Genomic DNA, 21,396 nt, shown 5'->3' on the forward strand with positions numbered 1-21,396 from the left:
TTGAATAAAAGCTGCATGGCCTTTCTTTTCTTGTAGAGGAAGTATAGTAGTTCTGTTATGCTTCAGGCTTTCTAACTCCCATTTATATGTCAGGTAATTTGATCGTGAATTACTACCTTAGAATTTTGTTCTGACAGAGAGAGAACTATTTTCAAAGTTGGGTTATTATAAAACTCTGAATACATCCAGAGGTCTATTGGAAATTCTATAATCACTCTAAGAAGAAGAAGGAAAAAAAAAAAAAAAAAAAAAAACTTTTAAATTTCAAAATAAAATGGAGCTGTACATTAAATAAAATTGACAAATTATCATATTGATGGGTGGAATTCTCTGTGCATAAAACTGTGAGTTACCAGGATTGTCAGCTCTTCTCTTATAATTTCTGTTTCATTATGAATTAGTTCCAGAAATATTCTGTAGATTGAACTGCTGCATTTTAAATGTTTCATTTGAGGTAACTGCAAGTATGCAGTATTGATGTTCAGCATCTGTGTTTGCAGAGAACAGAAGGAGCATTAAAGTTGGATCTATACTAGTAAAACAACTTGAAAATACTTGTGCTAACAGTTAGCATTTAAATAAAATGTTTTTATTTGTGCTAGTCATATGCAGACACAACAAGCATGTTGAAATTGATTTTTGTGTAAATTACAGTCTTTGGTTAGATAAATGCACCAACATACTCTACAATAAATAAAACCAAAACCACTTATCACTGCTTTAGTGAATAAGCCATTCCTTGTTACCTAGGTAAGACAGCTATATTTAACATAAACTTCAATTCTTTTGAAATCTATTTTCAAGAGGAAAATAGAACATGTTATAAATAATAATGAACTGGTATACATTTAAATTTATGCATTATTCCTAATGTCCTTTCTCATTCATATTTGGCTCTTACTAATTTAGAGTAACATATGCAGTTGTCAATATACCTGTACAAGTGAGCTCATAGCAAGCTTTGGTTTCACATCTGTTTTCAAATAATATAACGTTATGATGTTTCTTCTGTTCTTCATCAAGGTTGAATTACAGATTTGTGGTCTGGGTTTGAGGAAGTTCTGAGTCTAGTGTTTACTATTCAATAGTTAATCTGAAAAACTGAATAAGGAGGTAGTATGTATGATCACATTTATCTTAAGATACTTTGGAATACATAGTAAAGATGAAAAAGTTTGGACATCCATTTTCACTGGGACCCAAGGCTGTATTATTATTATTATTTGTAAGGTTGATGATTGAGAATTTCAGATTTTGTACTGGGTTATGTTTTATATTAAATAGCATTGAGAAATATTAACCTGTGAGCACTGAAATAATAAATCAGAATTGACTGTAGTTGTTTATATACTATGTGCTGCTGTGATCTAGGCTTGCTTCTCATTGAGTACCTAGAGTGTGTTCAAGGTTTACAAGCTTATGTGGTGTAAACACAGTGAGCTCTTCAGCTGATTTTTGTATATTGACAGAGTTGGTGTATTCGAACCAGGTTTCATTCAGTTTGCTGAAAAAGAACATTTCATAATATTTTAGGCACTATGTCCTCTGCTTCCCAAAGATTTAAAACATCTGGTGGTCATAAAGAGTTTTAAAAATACATTGCACTTTGGACAACATATCAACAGGAGCTTTGGATGTTTATCCTGCAAGGTACAAGATAAATGAAAAATAACCACGTTTAAATCTATTTCAAATAAAAGTAGAGATCTGGATAGTGCGACATGTAGCTTGCATGGTGTTATGCATAGCAATCTGCAGCTGCTATTTCCAACTAAGCAAGGCATTGTAGATAGTTTAATAGCCCACAGTGGAACCCTTTTTAGAGTCTGGTTAGTAAGTTTGTCTGAGATCATAGTTATTTAGGTATGACAGTTGATTCCAGAAACTGGAATTTAGGTAAATGATAGCAGTGATGGCAGCTGAAGACTAAAAGCTCAAAAGAGACAAAAATGAAATGATGGCCATAGGGAGAAATAATTTTATTAAGCAAAAAAAGATGCTGAAGAATATAATTAGCAAATACAGCCTCAGAACCTAGAAGTTAGAGCCTTAAATTTCATCTTTTCACTGCCACCAAATAGATTTTTCAGTGTTAAGGATGCATAGTGTGAACATATGTTCATACAAATTGTTGGACAAGAAAGATGTCCTAGCTATACGTGTCATATCAGGTAACATGACAAATACAATTGGAATAAATCATTACTTACGCATTCTGAAGGACATTTTTTTGTTAGCAATGTTGCATTGTAAATGAGAGTATTGATCATATTTTTCTGGGCTGCTGTGGTTTCTGCTGCTTTTACAATTTATTTATCTTTTAATATGCAGCTATTTTAATTATATCTTGCCCATCTTAAGTACAGCCTTTAAAATGATGTTGAAGTCTGAAAATGACAATAAATTATTGGGAAATTGCTGTTTTATCTACTCTGAGATTTTCTTCCCAGCAAACCCTAAGGTTTTCATTTGTTACAGCTTTATTAGCTTGGAAATGATTACTGTGTAATTTTGAGTGTATAATCTATAAAAGCTCTATGTTTATGTCTATACTTAAACTTAAGATATTGTATCTGACTACTTTCATATCAAGAATTCATGTAACATGCATCAAATCAAATTCTAGCCCATCACACTAACTTGGAAATTTCCCTTAGGATTCATTGAATGATGCAGAAAATCTGTTACAGAACATATTGAGAGAGATGTTAAGGTTGAAGAAGCAGTTTCAGTCTGGTGAGATGATAGAAACAGGAGGGAGATTTATTTTTTACCAGTTCATTCACCATCACTCCCAGAAGATGGAAATTCATAAAAGTTTGAATTTCAGTCTTCTTCGTATGGTGAGTGGCTATTCTGTCAATCAGGATAGGCAAATCATTTTCCTTATCCCTAATAAAAAAACTATGATAAACAGGCTATAAATGCTATGTCTGGATTAGTGGTTTCCCCTGTGGCAGATAAGTTTGAAGCCAAACAGCTCATGAGCTGGCTTTCCTGACCTGTGTTTTCTTTGAGGCTAAAAAAATTCTCCTACAGATTGTATGGCCTCTGTAAGATTTGTGGACTCTCCTAACTAGCCAACCTGTAGGATGAACCCTTTATCTGTGCTGTTGTCACTGTTCTCATAGTGAAGTGATGATACTGTTTCAAAACATGGTCTTATTAACTTAAGATTCCAATTGCATAAGAATATCAGACTGTTGCCGTGTGCTTCCCTGGTTCAGTCACACCCTTGACTAGACTCAAGCATTGCCCACCGCTAGGGCCAAAAAGCCACCGTGTCTCAGCGTGATAGATGGCAAAATGGAATTTATTGGGAGTAATTAACACCTTATATACCTTAATCAGTTTGTCTACCCCCCCTAGAGTGTACGTTTGAAATGCGCGCCCAAGATACATCACGAGGTAAGGGACTGAACAGGGGAGGTACTATCACATCACAGCCCGAATCCTTAATGCCTACAACATCTCACCCTCCCCAAGCACAACAAAGTTTTGTCTCGTTAACGCCTACAACATCAGACTGTAAGAGGCCATGCTTTTTACATTACTGTCTGCTGAAATGGACAAGTTCAGGGAAGCCTGGCCAAGGTTCCAGAACTCCCTTTGTCTGAGACACACAGAAGGACAAGTCCAGGCAAGTCTGAACCACGGTTCCAGACCCCCTTTGTTTAAGGGTTACTGACAGATGGACAAGTCCAGGAGCTATGAAAGGGAAATAAGATACAGATGAATGGCCCTAAAGTGGTCTTTTTGTGTGGGCCCATCTCAAGGAAGAGGGCCATCTTCGAGGTATTCACATGATTCTGACCCAAGCCTTCCAGAAATGTCCCGAAGGCTGGGAAGAAGTAGGATAAAAAGAGCATGGACAAACCATGGATTTTAGGTTTTCTGACATCAGATGCCTCACTACGTGAACGCCTGCATGCTGAAGAAGATGCATGCATGAAGAACTTCTAGGTTTCTGGCCTCAGATTCCTCCAACGTCATCCTATGGCTGCCAACAGATTCACCTGGGCTTGCTGCTCGAGTATCTGCCCGTGAGACCTCTCTGCTCCGTGAGACCTCGCTACTCCGTGAGACCTCGCTGTTCCCCGAGACCCTGCTGCCCTTTCTACCTCCTGCTCTACGCTGCACCGATCTGCTGCTTGCAGCCTGCCACTGCTGCTGCTCTCCCCTACGCTTGTTTTCTCTGGACCAACGAAACGACATGCAACGGGACGCTGCTGCATCCAGGAGGTGACTTTCCCCGCTTTTCCGCAATTCTTGCCTTTTTCCACCTTTCCTATCGCCCACTTTCCCTTCCCCATCACCCTAATTTCGATATTCACCACTCTCCCTTCCCCATCCCCTCAGCTGTCTATTATTCCTAATAAACTGGTCGGATCAACATTTGAATGTTACTCTTCTTAATCTCATGCCGAGCATAATTTAACAAAAGAACCTTGCCTCTCTCCTTAATTGGAGCGAGACACAGACAAATCCTGGTATGTACACGTGTGTGTGTACAGTTTTTAGTGAAGCTTTAGGATGACTTGAATCGTTTATCTTTGCAAGTTTAATATGTTTGTTGTCCACAAAGTAATTCTCTGACTTCCTGGTTGCTTCAGGTATTGATAGAATGTCACTGTGATAGAGCGGTTACTTCAGAAACTCAGTGAATATATGTGGGTTGTCCTCAGTGTTGATAACGTTGCACTTTTGAGTATTCGTGATCTAGCACGATGCATTAAATGAGGTGCAGCCCATACCTATGTAGAAACAGCTGTACACAATGACAAGGGAGTCATAAATAATCAGTGACTCCTTGCATTCCCATGAACAGCATGTCTGAAGTATTTTTTAACGATTATAATGCCCTGCAGAGCAAGTGAGAGTATACATTTTATTGATTTTTATGAAGACTTTAGTGAATCATTATAGTCCTTGTGGCACTCAGCTTCAGTCCTGTTGAGTTCTGTAGTCTGTGCAGACTCAGAAGAAACACAAGGGCTCAAAGAGCAGTTTGATTGGACACAGGAATTAAAATTCAATTAATTAAATAATTAAGTTTAAACATTTATATTTCTTCCTCAATTATCAATGCTTCTGTAAATGCCAAGTCTTTGGTATGGAAGCTGACTGTAGTGTTTCATATCAATGTACAGGTTAAAATAAATAATAAAAAATGAAGCAAATTCCAATTGGACTGATACTACTCTGCCAGAAGATCAGATTACTTTTCATTTCTTCAATTATGTTAAAATAGTAAAAGTAGTACATTATTTCTCATACTCCTTCCATTAAGTTCTTTATTAGCTAAAAAAATAATCATGATCTTGTTGGAGTAAGAGAAAATTTCCATGCCCTAACTATCTCCACAGTCAGTAAATTTTGCTGCAATCGATATCTCCATAGGTTATTTTAATGATTGTGATTTCATACCTAACTTTACAACACAAAAGCTATGCATAGGTTTTACTTCAGAATGAAAATACAACTATGGTATTTGCACTCTGTATATTTGTATTTTTATTTTTAATTGTACTGGAGGCCTTTGATCTATCACATGCTCTTATATAAGTGGCTGCGGATTTAGGAGATGAGATTTCCTTCCCAGTTTAACTTTATAGGAAACCATAGTGCAACATTCTGAAAAACAAGCTTACAAAATGTCATTGAAAGGTGAGGGAAGGAATATGAAAATAAACATAATTTAAGAAAATATCTTAAAGTGAAAAGCATTCAGGTCTCAATCTGATTAACTTAATCACAAAGAAGAAGATGTAAGCTGTATGTAATTATGTACTTAGAGGATTCTTCACAGAGAGTACAATGGCATTAAGAATGAATAAGTGGCAGATGAAAAAAGTCACATTCAAATTATAGAGCACAACCATTTAAATGTTGCAAGTAGTTAATATATGAACAAACTAAGATTCTGTATTTGGTCGTTTTTTCATTTTTAATATATGCTACAAAATGTGTCATGTATTTGCTATTTTTAATTTACCAAGCCATATTCATACGAGACGTAACTGTTTCAATTGTGATGAAAACAACCTATGTAGAAAATAAAATGCTTTTTGTTTTTTTGTTGCGTTCTTCTTTTAGTTCATTAAATATAGTATTTTGTTTGTTTTTTCAATATGTATATTCCAATTCTGTGCCAGGAAGATCTGGTGTTAACGCCAAAAAGGGGGGGGGGGGGGGGGGGGGGGGGAATATATATATATATAAAAAATAGACTTCATTATAGACTTTATTGCATGCATCTATAAACTTAAGTTATTAACTTTTATATTTTACTTATTCATTTTGATTACTTCAGATCTTAAATATATGTAGGGTTTTGGTTTTTTTTATTTTTTTGTTTTTTTCTCTCTCTGATACAATCAGCAGATGGAAGCTGTTTGAATAATCCAAGTAATAGATGCTAAATTCATTAAACCTGGCAATTGGGTGAAATATTCTACTTTATTCTGAATTCTGAAATCTTGTAACATTCTTAATGTTTCTAGTTATTCAAATAATGAATGATACACATTTATCTCTGAAAGAAGCTTTAATTTCTTCCATGAAATAAATGTAGCACGACCTATCAGTTGCTCTCTATTGAGTGTTGCTGACTTGTATCAGAAATAAAATTGAAGACAAGCTTTTGCATTCTTTTATGGATTCTATTAGGTTTCTTCATAGCATTAGTTTCTACAGGACTTCCTACAAATATAAGCTATTATAATATTACTTATAATTTCCATTTAAAATATTTTCATAATATTGCTAAAAAAAGGAAAAGTTGAATAAATATTAATTAAAAGAAATCTCTTAAGATCCTTTCTTTTTGAATAATAACATAATTTTGAAAATACAGAAATAGAAACATCTGTTATGCTAGCCTTAAGGCTGGAAATAAAACTTCTTGAATTTTGATATAAGCTCTGGTACTGCATTAAATAGCAGTGACACAGTTATTTATGCTTGTGCATGTGTGGCTAATAGAATTATAAAAGCAGGTCTTTTGATGTTTTTAATAGATCTTTGAGATTGATAAATATTAACATGTTGATTATGAAGCAGTGCACTCCATTTTCTTTCAGTTCTTTATTTTGTAATTTTATTATTCTGACTTCGGGTAAGAAAAAAAATTTAAGAAAAAGAAACTTTTAATTTGTAAAGGACTTCTTTGCTAGCATAAAACCTGGAGGATAGCTACTTGTGAACCGTGTGCTTTTTCTTGTACTGTAATATTTGACTAAATACATGAATAAGTCATTGACAACAAATTTGTAGCTGAAAATAGATCTCTGAGATTGTGAATTCCCCTTCATTTGGCTTCAATTGCTTTGCCATGGAAAACCACTCCATTTTTATGAAATAATCAGTGATGACATAGAAAAATTGATATTGAAAAGTACACATTCACTGGTCCTCTTTGGAAAAAGTAAGGAAAGTAATTCTATGTCTTTGTGTAAGATTTGAGATAATAATTAATACAGCATTAATTATATTGTTATAATTCTATCCATCACATGGATACAGAATGGGCTGCCCAGGGTGATGCTGGTGTCACTGTCCCTGGAGGGTTTCAAGAAATGTTTAGATCTTGTACTGAGGGACATGGTTTAAGTGAGAGATATTGGTGACAACTGAGCAGTCAGACTGGCTGATCTTACAGGTCTTTCCAACCTTGCTGATTCTGGGTTTCTATGACTGTTGATTTGAACTGATCACTGTGAACTCTTGCAGTGTGAGCAGGAATTTGGGCTCATCAGTGTCCTGTGCTAAGTCATCTCTGTGCTACATTGTTTTTGTGACAAATGGATGGACAAAGAAGGCTATTGTTATATGGAGATAATTTTGTATGGGGAAAAAATACCTTTTTCAAATTTTAATTAGGGGCTTTCTACTTGTTAAAGTGACTTTAGCAATATTCTCTCCCTGTGATAAATCAGTTAAGGTGATGGAACTGTTGTGGTTCAACCTTTGGAAAGCTTTAATTCTGGCCTCTTTGTCCTTGTTTATTTTATTTTGTTGTTGTTTTTTCTTCTAATTTAAAAAGCCAATCAAAATGCTTATTTCCAGATGAAATATGTTTCACTCTATTTACGTTTATAAAAATAAAATCTGTTTACAACAACAATGATTTTTTCTTTTAATAGTTTAGGTACACTGAAAAGTGAAATTCTGCATTTCTTCTGCCTAGCATACCAAGATTATTTTGAGCTCTATCAAAAGAGAAAAACTTTTTTTTTTGTCATTTAATTTTTGAACTGACAAAGTTAGACATGCTAATTGTAATGCATGCTGATTTTAAAGGTGCTTTTAAGAACGGAAAAATGACACTCATGAAAAGGCTCTTATTTCATTTTGAGAAAGGTGGGATTGGTGCCAGAAGAGGGAAAAGGCATTTTGTGTAGATGTATTCCAGATATTACAAGACATAGAACAGTATCTTAGTAAGATTTGCCACAACCAAAAACAGCATTTACAGTTTTTTTTCACTGTTAAGTAAAAGAATTAGTGCATCCTGATGTTCACTGAAATATTTTCCATTTAGTGTTTTTTATTGGTAGTTTTTATCTTGCTATTGATTTAACTGCAGAGCCTTAGAACTTACTTATTTATTTTTATTTTTTAATACTATTTGCAAAGTTCCTTTAAGCAAGCATTATGGGTTTCAAATTATTTTACATTCTGTTTTATTCTCTTCAGGTCTTCAAATTCTTCCCAAAACTTCTCCGCCTATATGTATGTTGTGTCCAGACTAGGAGATTTTGGGCTAATTTGGTATAGACTATATACGGTTATTGCTCTAAGGTGTTATATATATGTTTTTAGGACCTCTAAAACCGGAGCCATAGGCAAGACCTTTTTGTCTCTTGAAAAGCAGTGACTTTTGCATATCCTATGTAGCTACAGGCTACACTGTAATTTCAAAAACTTTGTAGTTAACCACAGTAAAACAAAAGGTCGTAGCTAATGCACTATGACCACTCATTTGAACTTAAGCTACACTTTATACACTTTCCATTGAGCTCAGAGCTTACAATAGTCCATGGACACTAATGTCATAAAATAGTAATGTCATTTTGTAGTTTGATTTCAGAACACAATTTTCACTAAGGTAGCAAATGTTAAACTTCGCATTTAATACATGTCTCCTTATCCACAGTTGCATTCTAATTAAAAATGAGAAACATTTCTACAATAAGAACTGGACTTCTGAATAAAGGCATCCATAATAATACTGGAACTAGTTGAAAACAGGCTTTGGAATTTTGTAGAATTTAAATTAGATAACTCATTTATCATGTGAAGTTTGGCATTTTTCTTAGTCATTTTATGATATTCGTTTAATGACCATGCTAAATTAAGTATTGGCTTTGGAAAACACAGAATTACTCTTATAGAGTAATACAGAGTAAAAAGGTTTTTACATACAGAATTCTGTATGAAAACAAAGTATTTGTATGCTGTCGCTGTCTATCAGAGCTTTTGAATCATTCAGTAGTCATTCAGATGTGTTTCAAGAAGTCTGGATAGCAGCATCATTGAAAAACTAACTCCTATAACATATAAGCTGAAAAATGCTTCAGATGAACGAAATAAATTTTAAAAACAACAGTAGATAGCTCAATCTTCAACTTAATTTATATATTCCCTTCCCAATGGTTTAACAAATTGTGTCAGGTCATGCATTTATGGGAAAAAATAGTCAGTCATACTGACTGGTGGACAGCATTATGTTCCTATTGGAAGAGAAAAATAAGCGTGTTTTTCTTTTTTGTCTAAATAGAAAATTAATATTTTTAATCACATAAAAATTGTCTTTCTGAAACAAGAAATCTTTCTTCCCTGAAGCTATTGAAATGTCTTACTTCTTGAAATTTGGAAAGGAAAATAAAATTATTAGACTGAACAATCTTTTTAATTGTGTTCATTAAAAATTGTTTATTTCATAAAGCTGACAGGAACCAATAATAGATCTTAACTTGCTTACAGGTTGTTGCTTTACTGTAATGGGAAGATTAATGTCGCTTTCTTTAATGTAAGAGTGCACATGTGTTATGGGACATCAAAGTCAAGAGTCCTTCTCTTGAATAAATCAAAAGTGGCTTACTTAATATTGTGAAATAGCTTGTTAACACTAGCAGTTTCTAATGTGTGAAGCACTGGACATGTTAAAAGCAGATGATGAGTATTTGGGGATTGAGATGGCTCACAGTGCTTCTGTAGAAGTACTGTATTTAATTAATGTTTGCCTACCATTACATGATGTTATATTCTTCTGCTTGGTGCTGTATTCCATCCTCATTGTTGCTGCTGCTGTTTGACAGACACAGCAGTTACAGAATAGATGCTATGATGAATAGATGCTATGCTCTGTTGTGGGGATTTTGTCTTTTTTGTTTTGGTTTGGTTTGTTTTGGTTTGGTTATTTATTTATTTATTTATTTATTCCCCTGTACTTAGGAGACATTTAATCAAGTACTTAGCTGTTTGTGATTCTGGCTCTGGATTTCTCCAGCTGTTGTAAAAGAAATCATGTTTGACCGGAAAAGCATAGTGCAAATTCTTCTTACACTGCTTTTTAAAAGTGGTGTAAACTAATGTGTTTTGACTATGATTAATGCATATCCTGAGACTCAAATGGAAGAGAAGAGTAACTTCAGTTTAATCAGGAACTTGCGCTTTCACAATCAGTGGAAATCCTCCATAAAAACTGGTATATCAGAAAAGAAAGCTCATATCTTAATTCTGTATTCTGAAAACAAAATTCACATTTGTTCATTCCCACTTCAGTCTTGTATCTTTTGCACACTGTGTTCCATTAATATTTTTCTTCTCTAAAAATGAATAACTCTTATCAGCAACACTGTCACATTAGTTAAATGAAGATGCTAGCTACTGTACTGCAGTGGCCTACCGGTTAAATAACCTATGGAGTTTGATTGTAGATACATTATATTTGTTGTAGTCTTACCTCTGAAATACATTTTCGTCTTAAATGCTTCTCGTTATAGAATCATGCATGTCAGTCAATTTAATTGAAATGTCATGGTGACCTTTATTTGAATACTCTGAACTTCCTGTGGTTTTTGGAAGTTCTTTTTACTTTGATTCCAATTACAATTCTTTAAATTATCAGTGTATAAAATCTGCATACTAATTAACCTTATGAAGCTGCTAGCAAATTAACCTTACAAACAATGTATCTTTTGCAGAGGTAGTTCAGCTGAGTTTGCCAGAAGATCAAAAACTAAGCACCACTGCAGCAACAGTAGGACAAAGTGCTGTCTTAAGTTGTGCCATCCAGGGTGCTCTGAGACCTCCCATCATCTGGAAGAGGAACAATGTCATTCTGAATAACTTAGATTTGGAAGATATCAGTGTAAGTACAAGAGTTCTATTTAACAGCTTCTTACAAAACCTTTGCTTGAAGAATTGAGAAGTGATGTTTAACAAATTACTTACTCAATATGTATTTAGTCAGATGGCTGTATATAAGGAAAACAAAATAATAGGAATAAAGTGCCTACTAAAGTCTTTTTTTCTTTTGAAATGTTTGCAAACTCTTGGTGTTAAAAGTAGTGGAAACATTTCACAGACCAAACATTTAAAGGAGTAAGTATGATAGCATAAACTTATGAAGACAAAATTGCAACTTGGTATTGTATATTCAGCATTATATAGACTTCCAGTATTGAAGAGGCATTAACTTTTTAAGAAATTATTATTTAGCACAAGTAGGTCATTGTAATAAGGCAAAGTTCACTGTAATAAAGTATAAATAGATCATTGTAATAACCTTATCTTCTCATACTTGAATGAAAATGTATTTTTACCTTAGTACAACAGCTACTACAAAATTGGTTGTTTTGATCTGTGTATCCAGCAAACTGAAGGAATTGCTACTAAATGTCAGTACAGCTTAGAAATCTACATTTAGGAGAGCAAATATCTGCTACCTAACTTGCCCATGACCTCAAAACATGGAGGGAAAGAAAAGATTGTATGATAGATCTCTCAAAACAAGTCTTTAGCTGTATTTTATTTCCTTGTATGTTCACTTTGATTTGGCTATCATCTCACAATGCACAAATTACAAAATGTGGAGAAACATAGGATTACACTTGCTAGGACCAGTATGTGTCTGGGATCCCTGCATCTCTTCTATGTGTGGACTATCATCACAATGAAATATTTCATTTATGTATCTTTTAGTGAAGGCTTTTATTTCTAAGGTGGCATTTGTACTCACATGTAACCTTTGTTTTGTTTTATTTGTGATTTTGTATCAGATTTGTTTGTAAATTTAAATTCTGTAGAGTAACGCTTTGTAAAATAAGGGATGGTTTCAAAGCTCAGCTCACTTGAACAGTAGTATTTAGCCATTTCAGAGGCTTAGTATAAAACCAGCATCCTCTGAAAAATTTCTTTTGTATAATCACTAGTTTAATTATTTTCATTAGTATAATCATAGATGGCATCCTGTTGTGCATTAATAGAGCATGGGGGCTCCTAGGATTCCAATTAAAGGCCAAAAAGGTAATAAAGGGTGTAGAGCATCACCAGCATAAGGAAAGGCTGAGTAAGCTGGGTCTGTTTGGCTTGGGGAAAAGTCTGAGGGGATTGTATCAATGTTTATAAATATCTCAAGAGTGGTTGGAAGCAAATAGATGGGACCAGGCTCTTTTTGGTGGTGTGCAGTGTTAGGACAAATATTAATGGCCTAAAACTTGAACAAAGGAAATTCCAAACAAAGATGCAGAAGAACCTCTTTATGGTAAAGATGACTGAGCCCTGGAACAGGTTGCCCAGGGAGGTTCTGGAGTCTCCTCCTGTGGAGATATTCAATACCTGTTTGGATGCTTACCTGTTTAAGGGAACCTGCTTTATCAGGTGGGCTGGTTTCAATTTCTTGAGGTCCCTTCCAACCCCTGCAATTCTGTGACTGGTATTCAAACACGTCTTACCCTTACTCAGAAGTTTCCTTTCTGCAGAATTTTTTAGCAATCTGTAAATATTCAGGATGGTCATTGTGTTTACTACAACCTGAGTAACTAATTTTTTTTTTATTATTATTATTTTTTATTTTAATTGGTTATAAATTTAGCCAGTTTTCCCTAGGTAAGCTCTAGTTTTCCTATAATGGTAGTAATGAGGCAGTTTTAACCTGCAAACTTTTTCATTCACATTACTCCCCTTTTCTTCCTCTCTCCCATTTAAAGGGCAAATGAGCAAGTGCTGACTGGGAGCTTGCCTATTAGCTAGGGCAAACCTCCCATGCTTCTTTGGTAGTTGTAATAGCGGGAATGCAGTCCAATATGAATTTTTTGAAGACTTGTGGTATGCCTAATTTGAAGTCGGTTTGAATTGGTGATCAGAAATCAAAAGCTACAGGAGAAAACTAAAATTGCTAGAATTGGCTCACTTACTGTACATTTAATAGAAGTGAAAGGTCCTGTGACAAGGTACTGGCTTAAAAACCATAAGCAAACAAATAGACCAAGCAAAGAGGTAATTCCCAAAAGGTATACAAATTGCTTCCTAAGAGAATTTGCAAGACAGATATGGAAGTAAAAGCAGGTGAAGGATTGTTCATCTCTGGGGAAAAAAAATGGCTTAGTATTCATACCTGCACAGAGTGGGATTATTTAAGAATTCTCTGTTTTGGGATGAGCTCTGTGTGTATATTTTGTGTATTACAACAGTAGGAATGAAACAGTGAATTCTTCTAGTGACAGAATAGGTGAACGTATTCATCATTTCTTTATAAACTGCAAGAAAATCATAAAAAGAATGGAATGCTTCAAAGTGCTTTTTGAAGAACAACTTTAGATCTTAGTCCATTAGTATTAACAATTATGATTCAAAGGGAGTGACAGATCCAATATCCGTGAGGTGAGGCATTAAAAATATGTAGCACTTGAAATAATGTAGGTGATACTGATCTGATATGCAAATAAACTAACAAACTGTGGAAGAAAGAATTAATGGAGCCAGGAAACAAAGCGAGAGACATAAGACAAAATGACTGGGCATTAAAATATTAACTGTTTCTCAGAGTTTCTTCAAAATCTATTTTATGCAGTCCAGTGTATGCACTGATTTTAACTCACTTTTTTTATTTCCAGATCATTCCAACAACAACCAAAAATTCTCTTTGTATGTCTGTGGTCATTCAATAATGTTCTGAAATTTGATTATCAGATACTCTTATAAAGTCACATTTACTTCAAAGTTCTTATGTAGTTATCACTCAGTATTTGTTCAAGCAATGTAGTGAAAATAAAACCTTGAGGAGAAGAAAAATAATTTGACAGAAGTGAATTATTTTATATTTCAATATGGGAAATTATATTAGTACTTAAATATTGACTTGAAAGGAACAAATGCAGAGGGAATATGGCATGTTTCAGTTTGTTGCATTTTAACCACCAAAGAACGTGTTGTACTTACTCAGACAATTTAAAACATTCAAAAGCTTTAAGCCCTTGTATAATTTCAGATGTCTGCAGAGGAAATGTGTTCTGTGCTTTACTGTGACTGCATTATAATCTAAACTTTTGGCTAGTGCTGGGAATTGTCAATTTACTCAGCTATCTAACAACCACATATGTGCATCTCAAAAATAATAATCTTGTGTAAGTTGTGGTATTGTTTGGGGAAAAAGTAAGTGACAAGGACTGACCTAGGGAGACAGATAAATACTCCTTTTTTTTTTCAGCAAAATGCATCAGAGATCATGTAATTGGAAGTGAGCATATATGGCACCAATCTGATTTAGTAGTAGTGACAATGTGATTTTGTAAATCAAGGCAAATGCTCATTCTTATAGTGTACAAATTAAGTTTTTGTGCTGTGCAATTTTCAATGCAAGTTAAATTACTTGTTTTGGGAGTGACAAACTGAGAACAATATAATGTTTTTGACTTCCAAGGATTGGGAACACAAATAGTATTTAATCAGCGCTTTTAAAAACAATGTAATAATTCTATCTGGCCACAAATGTATGGTTAAATATTAAAAATGATATGATAACATCTATCAGCCAATTTTAGGAGTCTTTAGTGCTCTTTAATTCTTCTCAAGGTACAAGTCATTACACTTTATGAAAGTTGTGTGCCTTGCTACTGATTGTTTTGTTGTGTTTTTTTTTTTTTTTTAATTTCAACTGATAGGAGTCAGAGATTATCAGCACTGACTTGAATGAAGCCAAGAATAATTTTGTGCTGCTGCAAATTTTACTTTATTTAAATAGTAATTAATTTGTGCTATGACTCAGTACAGAATTGGTATCACAAGACTTTTTAGTGATATTTTAGTATGCATCTAGAAGGGCTTTCTCCTGTGTAGTGGAATTCCAAGGTCACAGTCTGAACCAATGGATGAGCTACATGGGTGATGGGGGGGAGGGGTCTGGACCCACCCCTTTGGTCTCCAAGATACTTCCCAATCAGTCTGAGTCTGCGTGGGTCCCCCCCACCGTTCTCTCTGGCAGTGTGATGGTATGCGAGCCACATTCCTTGGCTCATCCCTTTCTCCAGACTGTTACCAGGAGGGGTGAGTTAATTTTGTTTTAATATATTTTCCTATAGCACCTGTTTCTCAAATAAAGGCTCTGTCATTGCCTTTGTTAGTTCTACACTCCACCCATGATTGTCAATCTTGAATTTGTGATTTTACTTTTCACTATGCTTGAGTTTTATCTAAGCTGTTATTCATTACAGAATAAAGTTCATAGTTATGGGAAAATTATAAATAGCTTTTTAATTTTCATTTTCTTTTTGCCAAATGTTGTGCGTAATATGTTTTTCTCATATAAGTTGATTCACTTTTTAAACGCTTTTTATATTTCATTTCACTTTTTGCTTGTTTTGAATTTTCTTTTAGTTTTGCTTCCAGCTATTCTCCTATACCTGTCAGGAATAGCACTTCTCTTACAAGCTGTCTGCCCTTTGTTCTTATATGCAGATCTCATACAAGATCTACTTAAAAGACTTGCTTACCTATGAAGTTTAATATCTGCTAATGTGCTTAAATTGCTGGGTTTTTAAAGGAGTGTAGGTTATTCTCTACTTTTTAACAAAAACTAATGACTTCTTTCTTTAGGCTGCCTTAATTGGAAACGCATAATATTTCTATTTGACGTGGAAAGCTTGTGGTTTTGAAGTTATGTATAGGTTGTCTTTTCTCAAAACATCTCATTTGTTCACTCTATTAAAATTAATTTCAAAATTACAACTTTCATTGCTTTGATACATATTCAAGTCTGTATCCTAGGCTGGCCAACAGGGCAAGGGAGGTTGTTGTCCATGTCTCCTCTGCCTTTGTGTCATGGTTCTGGCCCAGCTCAGTTTAGCTCTGTGACTAAAGGGATGGCGGGAGGGACCCATGGTCCTGTTCTATGTGCAGTGTGGAAGGAGTAGATAGGCAAATGGGCTCAGAGGAGGAGAGCAGTGGCAACAAGCTAAGGGAGAAAACCAATTAACTAAATATGATAGCAGAATGCAAGATAACACAGTATAATAAAATGTGATTAAAATTAAAGCTAATCAATAAATGAGAGTGCCCAAAAACTGAAGGCCTTACTCTAATGCTAGGGAGATGGCTAGGGATTATGCTCAGCAGAGACTAGTAGAAAGACAGTTCCCATAACTCCCAGAGAGTTTAATCTTTCCCTCTGAGCAGAAAGGAAATAATGAAGTCTTCTGGGAATTCTAGTTTGTTCTTCTAGTTTGTTATATTTGTACTTATTGTTTATACTTGTTTCGCTTTAGCATAAGTCTTTATTACCTTTTCTTCATTATTCGATGTCAAATACCAGTTTCATTTTCTTGACCTTAAAAGTTTACTGAAAATGCTGTCAAAGCTGTTGATCAGATTTATCAATCTCTAATGTTTTTTTAATTCACTTATAGATATGCCAAAAGCATATATCTTTTCTCACCAGTTTATTTATTTCATTCAGGAGCTTGGTTTCACTCTTTTCTTTTTTGGAATCTGATTTGAACTCATAATTACTTCTTTGCTAGTGGGATAAATTGCATCAAAAGAAAACACTGAGTATGTGTAAGTCTTGCAAGAGCTGACAGTTTTTCTCTAAATATTGAAAAGTTCTTATTTCATTAATCATCTAATGAATGCTACCTCAGACTATGGATCATAGCATTGTAAAGATGCACTTAAATGAGTTACCGCTATTCGATATGTAATCTGGGTTAATGAAGTAAGGAGGAAAGTTGCAGTGAGGTTTCATTCAAAGGTACTGACTCCTGTTAAGATAATCTGGACATGCAAGTTCTGTAATTCTAGCTTACTCAGAGCTGTAATACTGCAGAAGTTTAAGATTTATCTTCATCTTTTTATGGTGGTGACTATCTTAATTTTGAGCCAGCTGATGATTCTCACTTTTTGAAAAAGTGTTAAGGTTTTTCTGATTTGTTCAGTTCATTCTTCAGCATGTGTTGCCATTGTTTGAAAGAGGTGGAAAGAATGCAAGAAATATATCAGGTTTTTCAAGCAAAAAACCAATTTTTGCTTCTTCCTCCTAAGAATCCAGGAGATAGAAAGACGGCAGGTAGGGCATAATTACCTAGATCCTATGGTTTTTATTAGTTTGGCATCTCTACTAGTGTTTCACATCTGTATAACTGTATAAATGCTGTAGGCTTTTTTACTATAGTATATTTGGCAAATTTTAAGTTATTTTTTTGACACTACATTGAATTTAGGTTCTTTCACCCTGTGCATATTCCTTGTACTTGGTGGAAAAACCTCTAATGCCTATGGGCTACCATGCCACATGCAAGGGGGGAGTTCAGGATATAGAGCCATCCTGCCTGACTTTTTCTTACAGTCAGCAGGGATCATTGCTCTTCATTTATAACAAAACTTTTCTTCATGATCCCTCTGCTTGATGCCCAGACTATCTTAGTACTGTCTATGTGATGGATAACTGGATAGATATGACTGCATGGCTTAACAAACACTGTGCTGGCACAGCAAAATATCAATGCTGTTAACACTTTTTCCTACATGTTTTGAATTTAGTAGAGTACTTTGGCAAACATTAGGAATATTGTTATTGTCATTTACAGTTTATGTAAGATGATTGAAATCCTGTTTTGCCTTCATGTCCTTTACATATTATACATTAGCTTTAGCATCAGACAGGAAATTGTGTCATGAAGAAGGCTCTGAAGTTTAAGATTCAGATGTTTTAAAAAGTAACACTTCATAGCAAAAGAAAGGCAGGAAAAAACAGGCTTCCTTTTTCCTACTTTAGTCTGGAGATTTGATTTCTGATGTGATTTCTGTGATCATCTAGTTACTGCTGATGATAAATAAAGATAAGAGTTAAAAAAGTGTTAGCTAATGGAATCTACAGTATGAAAAAGAACTTGTCTGCATTTCAGTCTTCCAAAGATCAGACTCAGTATACAAAGAATTTTGTATAAACTTTACATAAGTTGACAGTAGAACACAAGCTTTTCAATGAATAGGGCTATTCCATTATATAGTATGAAAGATTATGACAAAGATTAAAAAAAAAAATATAGCAGGGATAGCATAATAGCATATGGATTCTCATGGTTCCTGAAGGATTTGTACCTGAACTTTTGAGTGATATTGTGAACATTAAAGAAGGTGATGTTTTTTTTGTTTTTTTTTTTTTCTCTCCCTGAAAACTAAACAAAAACTAAATGCATAAAACAAATATAAAAAGAATGGGGTACTGAAAAGTAAAATATTTTGAATGGTCTCCTTGATATTGGAAATCTGTTAATAAAGGCAACTATTATTGCAACAAAATGAAATTACTTACTTTAGAATTATAGAATCATAGAACGGTTTAATTTGAAAGCGGCCTTATAGGTCATTTATTTCCAACCTGCTGCTGTGGGTGGAGTTACCACCCACCAGCTCAGGCTGCCCAGGGCTCCATCCAACCTGGCCTTGAGTGCCTTCAGGATGGGTCATTCATTACCTCTCCGTGCAGTGTGTTCTAGTTCCTCACCTACCTCTGAGTAAAAGATTTATTGTCTAACCTAAATCTACCCTCCCTTAGTTTAAATTAATTCCACCTTGTCACTATTAGACTACGTAAAAATGCCTCCTGCTGTTAAGTTCCCTTCAAGTACTGGAGGGCCAGAGTGAGGTCCTCCTGGCAATCTCCAAGTTAACAAGCCCAACTTCCTCAACCCTTCTACACAGAAGAAATGCTCCAGAACTCTGATTGTTTTTGTGGCTCTCTTTTGGACCCCTTCTAACAGCTCCACATCTTTACTGTACTGGAGGTGGCATGCTTCAACACAGTATTCCAGATGGGGCCTCAAAAGGGCAGAGTAGAGGGAAACAATCCTCTCCCTTTAAATGTTGGCTACCCTTTGGTGATGCTGCCCAGCATTCTGATGGCTTTCTGAGCTGCAAGAGTGGACTGCTGGCTGATGTCCAGCTTCTTGTCCATCAGGACCCCAAGAACATCTCTGCAGGGTTCTTCTCTATAAGTACTTCTCCCATTCTGTTGTCATGTTTAGGATTGCCTCAACGCAAGTGCATCACCTCACACTTGATCTTGTTAAGCCTCATTAGATTCTTATCTACTTTTTGAGCCTGTACAAGTCCCTCTGGAAGTTGTCCCTTCCTTCTGTTGTGTCAATTGTACCACTCAGCTTAGTGTCATCAGCAATAGATAGAGCAATGAAATTAATGAAACATTTATTTTAGTAAATGTTAATAATTACTTTGTTACTATCAGAAATACAACATTATTTACATTCCCTGTAGGAAATAGGGAATTTCCATCCTTATTTCTATAACTTGGAGGCAGACTAGATGAAACAAAATGATACTATACTGTAAACAAGAAACATCAGTATCTCACTACCCAGAATGTGTAGAAGATATAAGACTATTGCTTGAATGTACTCTGTATGCATATTTCATATTCTGAAACTTCATTTTAAGGGCTCTCTGAGCACTGTAAGATCCATCTTGTATTGTATCAGTGTCCCAGGTAGACAAAGACTTGCTAAAAATTGTTATCATATTCGATCACAGTAGAGAGGAACAAAGGTTCCAACATAACTAGTTTCAGTTAGTGTGAAAGTCTGAATAGCCCTTTGTTTCACTGACTCCTCACCTAGGGAAGCTGTCTTATGATAAAAGCTTAGACTGATGAACACGGAACATTTTATTAATGGTTTGAGCAAAGGCGAGTTGTGTGATGATTTTTAAAAATAACCAAGATTGGTATTAAAACTGCAGCAGGTTTTAACTTTTTGTGTAATACAGCCTTTGCCATATACTCCAGTCCATACTGTTAGTTCAGACTGATCGGTATTCACTGTTTGCCTGTGTAAGATTTTTATTTTCTTTTTAGTGTTTTGTGTTTGTCAAGCTGGGCTAGCCTCTTTTTAAATGAAGCTGTTATGCTAGCGTGCAAGCTTTCAGTATTTTTATTTCTGCGCAGGAGCAAAGTACACCACTGGACATACATCACTCTTTTTGTTGTGTGTCTTTAGGTCTGTAGTTTTAAAAATCTTTTGTATAGGAACTCCGTTCAAAATCTTTCTAAGCGTATATGCACTGTTTTCCTACACATGAGGACTGCTCCAAAAGTAACGCATCTGTCACGGAGTTACCTAGTCCATGACTGGGAAACAGCAGGCCCACTGGCCCAAAAAGGAGAGGGTTGGGGGAGAGGGCTGTTGATGGTTCATTTCTTCTGAGATATATGAGGTTTTCAGAAAATTGGTGGTCCATGGAAGTGGGGCATTAACTTTTTAACTCCCAGTGCTTTACATGATGTTATGATGTGGAATACCAATAACAAAAATCGTAAAACCATGACAGCCTCCTATTTATTTCCGTGGAAACTGCAATTGATACGAAGAGGACAATGGTGCTATTGGATACTTAATAGATATATTAGAGCAATAATAAGCACAATGATAATATAATTAATAGCACAATAATGCTGTTTCTGAGCAACAAAACATTATTCTACAGCATAGTCATCATCGTTAGCTATGCATTTTTTTGCCAGCAATGAACAAGAGCTTTCATGCCTTTCTTTTGAAAATCTGCACTAGCAGAGCAGACTCACTTTTTCCACCTGCCATTATGGCATTGTTTCTGAGAAAATGTTCCCCACACAGTGCATCTTTAATTGGCCCAAACAGGTGGAGGTCAAGAAGACATTAAATCTGGACTATGTGGTAGGTGTGGCAGGAAAGTTCAGCCAACATTGGAAATACATTCAATGATGTTCAAACTGGCATAGGGCCTGGTGTAGTTTGTCTTCTTTGACCTGGTTCTGTAAGTTTGAGCCTTCAGCTTAGTCAGTGTCATGACTGCAGTCAGTGTTGATATTTTATTTATGTTTCGGGAGATCCTGGAGGA

At 35.0% G+C, this 21,396-nt stretch overlaps 1 protein-coding gene across 2 annotated transcripts in view; it reads left to right on the top strand.

Moving 5' to 3' along the window:
- Window positions 1-21,396, top strand: part of FSTL5 (follistatin like 5) — a 232,486-nt gene that overhangs the window by 157,628 nt on the left and 53,462 nt on the right. For both annotated transcript variants that reach the window (XM_072335512.1, XM_072335514.1), the window contains exon 7: window positions 11,211-11,377. In XM_072335512.1, coding sequence (XP_072191613.1) covers window positions 11,211-11,377 — 167 coding nt within the window. The remainder of the gene's footprint in view (window positions 1-11,210; window positions 11,378-21,396) is intronic.

The sequence above is a fragment of the Excalfactoria chinensis genome, chromosome 4 (genome assembly GCF_039878825.1).
Source record: "Excalfactoria chinensis isolate bCotChi1 chromosome 4, bCotChi1.hap2, whole genome shotgun sequence".
NCBI lineage: Eukaryota > Metazoa > Chordata > Aves > Galliformes > Phasianidae > Excalfactoria > Excalfactoria chinensis.